Source organism: Microtus ochrogaster, unplaced genomic scaffold, assembly GCF_000317375.1.
Source record: "Microtus ochrogaster isolate Prairie Vole_2 unplaced genomic scaffold, MicOch1.0 UNK69, whole genome shotgun sequence".
NCBI classification, from domain to species: Eukaryota; Metazoa; Chordata; class Mammalia; order Rodentia; family Cricetidae; genus Microtus; species Microtus ochrogaster.
The window spans coordinates 469,882-476,988 of NW_004949167.1; the positions used below are offsets into that span (position 1 = coordinate 469,882).

The 7,107-nt window shown below is 47.3% G+C and overlaps 1 protein-coding gene across 1 annotated transcript in view; it reads right to left on the reverse strand.

Moving 5' to 3' along the window:
- The window catches only part of Kif2c (kinesin family member 2C), a 27,025-nt gene that overhangs the window by 9,867 nt on the left and 10,051 nt on the right, over positions 1-7,107 (reverse strand). The window contains exons 6-10 of the mRNA XM_013354775.1: positions 6,558-6,680; positions 5,200-5,300; positions 4,581-4,676; positions 2,664-2,718; positions 2,415-2,577 (exon numbers count right to left, since the gene is read on the reverse strand). Of these exons, the coding sequence (XP_013210229.1) occupies positions 2,415-2,577; positions 2,664-2,718; positions 4,581-4,676; positions 5,200-5,300; positions 6,558-6,680 (538 nt within the window). The remainder of the gene's footprint in view (positions 1-2,414; positions 2,578-2,663; positions 2,719-4,580; positions 4,677-5,199; positions 5,301-6,557; positions 6,681-7,107) is intronic.

Consider the following 7,107-nt stretch of genomic DNA (forward strand, 5'->3'; position numbering starts at 1 on the left):
AAAAAAAAAACAAAAAAACAAAGGGCAGAGGACACACAGACCTAAAATATTGCATTTGTGAACTACATAGGGTCTTTGTCATAGTTTGAGTCTCAAAATGCAGCCTAGACTGGCCTTAAATCCAGAGACCCTCCTGGCTCAGTTTCTCACGTGCTTATAGGCATAAGCAACCAAGATGAAATTCTATGAAGCACTGTCTGGTCTTAAATTTAAGACCATTCTGCCTCAGCTTCCCCTGGGCTAGAAGTATAGGAATGGACCACCAAACCTCTTTAACAAGAAAATGACAAACCCAAACCCTTTAAGGCTGGAGAGATGGCTGGGCTGATAACAGTGCTTTCTGCACTCATGGTGGAGGGAGAAAACTGACTTCTCAGAGTTGTTCTGACTTCCACATACACGCCATGACATAACCATGCACGTGTGTGCACATGCGCAAACACATACCACTGCCACCACCAGTGGGGGTGCACACCTTTAATCCCAGCACTTGGGAGGCAGATGAAAGTGGATCTCTATGAGTTCTAGACCAGCCTGGTCTACAGAGCAAGTTCCAGTACTACGTAGAGAAACCCTGTCTTAAAAACATGTATAACAAAAAAATAAATACATAAATGCTGAGTGGGATACTGGGCAGAGAAGATCTGACGTCACCTGTCTGCTAAACTCATTTAGGTCATGAGGTAGCTGTGTAAGCCACTTGGAAGGTGTAATCTCAGCCCTTGGAAGCCTGAGGCAGGACTGTCATGTCACCTGAGTAACACAGACACATCTACGCTAGCCTGGGCTACAGAATAAGATTCTGCCCCAACAACTAGAAGAACCCCTGGTAGCTACTGTAGGGGAAAGACAACTGGAGCAGGAAATCGACCAATCACTGAACACCCAGACTCTGAATCCAGAGTCCGAGAAAGAAACACAACCTGTATTTGGGACCTGGGCCAGGGAGAGAAACATCTTTATCGCTGAACTCAGGACTAAAGACACGTGCCCTGGCTCTGAAGCTAGTGTTAAAGAAACACACTTTGTCCCTAGAATTAGAGCCAGTGAAAGAAATATACCTTGGTTCTAAGATTAGAGTCAAAAAGCTAAAAAGAACCAGTAAAAGAAACAGTTTGGAAAGTCAGAGCCAGCTCTGCCCCTGACCAGCTAAACTGACCAATCCCTAAGCAGGGGGAAAATAACCAATCCCCTTCTCCCTGGGAAGACTTCGCTCCCTGAGAAGCCCTATATAAGACTCTCCACCGGTTCAGTTAAGAGCTGTCACTAAGTGGCAGAGGCAGCCACTCTCCTGGACTCCTCCTTCCCCTGAAAAATCTCTTTCTCAGAAGAGTCTCGGTGACGATTCATTAGCCGGTGCAGAGAAGAACCTGGCTATGACGTCCCCTGAGGTGCCTGCTAGGGGGCCTCAGCAAGGCCTTCGCTGGAGCAGGAGGAGATTGCTAGATTTCTGCAAGGGTCTTCCCTTTAGCAGAAGAAACATTTCGGGCCAGAGAAGCAGCAGAGAGCTCTGCTAGAACGCTCCAGTAAGAGAACAGAGCAGAACTCAGCTGTAGCAGCTCTCCAGGAGAAGAGCAGAATCTCTATACCCTGTGGGGAGACCATCCCCCACTGCACCCCAGCTTCAGGTATCCTAGCCCCCCCATAGTCAGGACCCCTTTCCTCCAGGGCTGAGCTGTCCCATTGCAGCTCCGGCCTCCTAGCTGTCCTATTGCAGCTCTAAGTATATCCTGGCTTCCAGACAGTCAGGATATTCCAGTACCACTACTGTATGACATTCCCCTACACCCACCCATGGACCTGAGTACAGTGGGTAATAGTTCACTCGCGAGTCAGCAAGACTGGGCTGCTACAGCATTCTGGTGACATGGCCAGAGCCCCTGGATCAGAGAGCTGGTCCAATAATGCTGTGGGACAATGGCCTCTACCCTGTCACTTGGATTTTAAATAAACGCTGGTTGACCAGTAGCCAGTCAGGAAGTATAGGCTGGGCAACCAGGAAGAAAGTAGAGGCGGGGCAACAAGAATTCTGGGAGGAGGGAAGTTTCAGTCTGCAGTCGTCACCCAGACAGAAAGGAAGCCAGACACAGAGCAAGCAAGATGTGACTGCCTCCCCGAAAAAGGTACCAAGCCACATGGCTAAAACAGACAAGATTTATGGGCTAATATAAGAGTTAATAAGAAGCCTGAGATACTAGGCCAATCTAATTAATTAATAGGACAATATAATTAATGTAGACCTCTGTGTGATTCCTTTGGGATTTAATGACTATGGGAACCAGGCAGGACAGAAATCTTAGTCAACACAAATAAAACACAACAGGCCAGGGAGGAGCTCAGTGTCTGATGTCACAAAGAGAAAGTGATGGGGGAGAAAGTGGACACGAGGAAGAAAAGACACTAAAGGGACTAACCTGTAGACAACTTCATTAGAAGCTGTTTCATCAAAGACATAGTCGAAGCAGAACGCCTGGTTCTCCAGATACTTTGTCAAGTCCACTTTTAATTTTGGTTCATGCACAAAGAGGAAACACTTGCTGGGAACAGAAATCACATCGATTTCTTTCTTGGCCAGTTCTGCAGAAGGAGAATATTTCAGGGGCTGCTCCTAAACATGGGCTCTTCCTTTCAGTCAGTCCGATGCCTCTAACTAAACAGCTCACCTTGTTTATTCAGCGGGCGCTTCCTAACACAGACGCAGATCCTGTGCTCTTCGATCTGCAGGAGGATGAGGAGACAAGGAAGGTCAGACAGTACCAAAAACCACCCTCAACCCCTCTCTGGGCCCTAGCAAGAGAGGATGAGATCTGATGCTCGGACCTCAGTCTCCCTGTTAACCACTCTAGAGAACAAGAAAGCTGTTCTAAATTCCTGGTTCTTACTCCGCTACCTTCACAGTCTACTGGTTCTTAGCAGTCTGGCCAGCCTGCAGCAGGGAGTCTCATCTGAGCCTTGACCAATGAAACAAACTAGCTGACCCTGGGCAGTGGTGGAACACACCTTCAATCCTAGAACTCTGAAGAGAAGACAGAGGCGAGGGGAGCGGATCTCTGGGAGTTCAAGGCCAGTCTGGTCTATAAAGTGTGTTCCAGGACAGCCTGGACTACACCGAGAAACCCTGTCTTGAAAAAACAAAACAACTAGCTGACTGGATGGCTCAGTGGGTAAAGGCGCTTCTGTCAAGCCTGATGATCTGAGATCCATCCCTAGAACCAACATGATAGGAGAGATTCAACTCCAGTAAGCTGCCCTCTGGTCTCTGCATGTGTGCCACGGCAGGCATGCACACACAGAATGGTTTTTGCTTCTAAAAAGGCCAAGTTTCACAGCATATACCTGTAATCCTGGTATACATACATTGAGACTATCTCAAGGGTGGAAGGGAAAAAAAAAAAAAAAAAAAAAAAAAGAAAAGACAAGCTAGTGAGCTGTCTCAGCAGGTACAGGTAGATTCCCTACACCAACCTGATGGCTGGTGTTCAATCCCTAGGACCCACATGGTAGAGAACTGACTCCTGGAAGCTATCCTCCAAATTCCATATAGGAATGTGCTCAAGTACCCTCCTCATGGTTTAAACAAACAGAATTTAAAAGAAAAACGTTTAAGTGGATGTAGTGGTATGTACTTGTAAATCCTGGTACTTGGGAGGCAAGGCAGGCAGTTTAAAGCCAACTTAGTCTACACAGCAAGTTCCAGGCCAGTCTGGTCTACATAGTGAGTGAGACCTTTTTAAAAGTGCAGGGCTGGGCTGGAGAGATGGCTCAGAGGGGAAGAGCACTAGCTGTTCTTCCAGAGGTCCCGAGTTCAATTCCCAGCAACCACATGGTGGCTCACAACCATCTGTAATGAGACCTGGTGCCTAATAAATAAATAAATCTTTAAAAATAAAATAAAATAAAAATAAAAGTGCAGGGCTATTGCGACTGCATGTCTGTCTGTGCATAACATGGGAGCCAAGGGAAAGGAATTACAGCTGGCTGTGAGCCGCCATGTGTGTGCTGGAAACTAAACCCAGGTAATTTGGAAGAACAAGTACTCTTAACTACTGAGCCATCTTCCAACCATGAGACACCGTCTTAAAAAACAAAGCAAAACATGAGCCAGGCGGTAGTGGCACACGCATTTAATCCCAGCACTCAGGAAGCAGAGGCAGGCGGATCTCTATGAATTCTAGGCCAGTCTGGTCTACAAGAGCTAGTTCCAGGACAGGCTCCAGGGCTACAGAGAAACCCTGTCCCAAAAAACCAGAACCAAAACAAGTAAGCAAACAAAAAAATTAAAACACAAAAACGTGTTGGAGGATCCCACAGGGATATATCTCAATGGGCCTGTGTGCTCAGATATACGCTAGTCCTGGATTCAATCCCCAGAAACACACATATACAGACACAGATGGGGAGGTGGGAGGAGATGGAACTCCACACACATATGCACAGAAGGAACGGGAGTGGAAAAAAAGAGAAAACTCTCCAGACAGCACTCAAGAGTGAGTGAGGATCACACATGCCTTTTCCTTGTCCTTCAGTGTCCTCCCTGTCCTGCTCAGGTAGGGAGGTAGAAGACTTTCTGGTATACTCACAGGATCAGTCACAGTGAGTGGGTGACATTCCATAGTAACCCGGAATTCTTTAATCATCCGGGCAAATTCCCAGTTTGGAATGCTGCTGTCATATTCCTGTTGGAGGCAAGAACAAAGGCAGACTGTTACATGCGAGCTGCTCTTAGACCCAAGACACCAGGCGGCAACAGCTTCACAGCTGAGGAGGGCCTCAACCCTGGCTCTACTCGGAGAAGCCAGGCATGAGGTCCTGGGGTGCAGGATTAGCAGGGGAGCCTGGGCATGCATCAGAGACAGGAGTTGCTTTCCTCAGAGCAATTACCCAACTAAGAAGACTCCACCTACACTGCATCTGCCCTGTTACACAGGTTACAGGGGATGGAGGGAACGCAAGCAGGTATGCCCAGCAACAGTGCTGGACCTTGTGAGCACATGATGGACTTCCCCACTGGCCAATCAATGTTAAGTATGGCTCATCTGAACATCTTCAGATTAATTTTTAAATTATGCATTTATTTTCTGAGTTCTGATAAGAAGCAAGTAAGCCTCAAGGATACAAGAATAGGAGGCTTAGAAACGCTAGGGCCAGCTACATGTTGACTGCTTATCTGTCAGGGTGCCCACATCTCCCAAGAGTCACCTGAGCTCGCTTTATTCTTATTTCTGAGTTCTGGGCCCTCTTCTCTTCCCGCTTGTTCTTCATCTTTTCCATTTCCTTCACAATACATGATTTCCTCCGAACTAAGGGAGAGAGGAAGTCACTCTTTACTTACCTGCTCTGGGCTGTAGTACTTAGCTACTCCACTGAGTGCTGGTCTTCCTTCTGTGGACTCCATTTGTTTTTATTTATTTTGTTTTTGTTGGTTGGGTTTTTTTCTAGATAGAGTTTCTCTTTGTGGCCCTGGCTGTCCCAGAACTCACTCTGTAGATAGATCAGGCTGGCCTCAAATTCAGAGATCTGCCCTGCTCTGCCTCTCTAGAGCTGGGATCAAAGTATGTGTCATCATGCCTAGCCTTCTATTTGTTTATAAATTAATGTTTGTGTGTATGTCCGTGCCATGCCATGCACTGGAAGTCAGTTCTCCCCTTCTGCCACGTGGAAACGGAGCTCGGGTCATCAGACTTGGTGACAAGCATCTTTTACATGCTGAGCACCTCACTAACACTCCTCCCCCTTCTGCCACGTGGAAACGGAGCTCGGGTCATCTTTTACATGCTGAGCACCTCACTAACACTCCTCCCCCTTCTGCCACGTGGAAACGGAGCTCGGGTCATCTTTTACATGCTGAGCACCTCACTAACACTCCTCCCCCTTCTCCAGCCTTTTGTCTGACTCTTGGATGGACAAGTCCACGAAGTACTAACTGGGCTAATGTGAGGTCACAGCAACAGCCACACCACTCTGGCTTTGACCTATGTTCTATGCTTCTGCAGCTATTTTCTCTAGAATCAAAATAAGACAGGGTGAGGATGGCTCAGTGGTTATAGCATTCGCTCTTGCAGAACACCAAGGTTTGTTTCCCGGCACCCACATGGTGGCTTACAACTATCTATAAGACTAGTTCTAAGGGATCCAATGCCCTCTTCTGACCTTCACATGGTGCACAGACACACCTGCAGGTAAAACTCATACACATAAAAATAAATCTTAAAAAAAGTTTGAGGCCAGTCTGGTCTACAGAGCAAGTTCCAGGACATCCAGGATTGTCACACTGAGAAACCCTGTCTCAAAAAAGTAAAACAAAACAGAAAAGGTAAGATATGCTACTTCATTTTCACAAGCACTCTGGGCTGTTCTCAAGAACCTGGCTGCGAGGACATCTCACCCATAGCAAACGGCTTCTGCAAACTCGTGTGTATTGGGGAAGACTGTCCATAACCATGAGGAAACCTACCTTCAAGGTAAAAAAGGGTTTGAACTCAGGTGCCCAGACAGGTCCGGTGTTAACTGCCTATCCTGTGCTACAACATAAGAGCACACAGCTCGGCATGTCTAACCTGAATTCCCAGGGTTTGCAGTAGACGTGCTTCGGGTGGGGTGGACTTGCTCTTCGGCCTCCTCGCTGACCATCAACAACGGTAATTCTGTCACTGCAGGGCAGGAGGGCCTAGGGAGGCCAGCTGTAGGAGAACAAGAGTCACTGGGGATGCAGGAAGCACAGAGCAACTGTCCTAACTTGCATTTGAACAAATCATGGACAACGTGGACTTTTCCTCTTGCCTCATTCCAAATCCAACCACCCTTTCCAGCCAGGGATCGCACCTGGGGTCAAAAAAAATCTTAAAATAGCCAGGTGGTGGCGGTATGAGCCTTTATCCCAGCACTCGGGAGACAGAGGCAGGCGGATTTTTGTGAGGTCGAGTCCAGCCTAGTCTACAGACTGATTCCCAGAACAGACTCCAAAGCTACAGAAAAACTCTGTCTCGAAAAACCAACCAAATAAACACCCTTAAAGTAAGTAAAAAAGTATAATTTAAAAATAATTAAATTTAGCCGGGCGATGGTGGCGCACGCCTTTAATCCCAGCACTCGGGAGGCAGAGGCAGG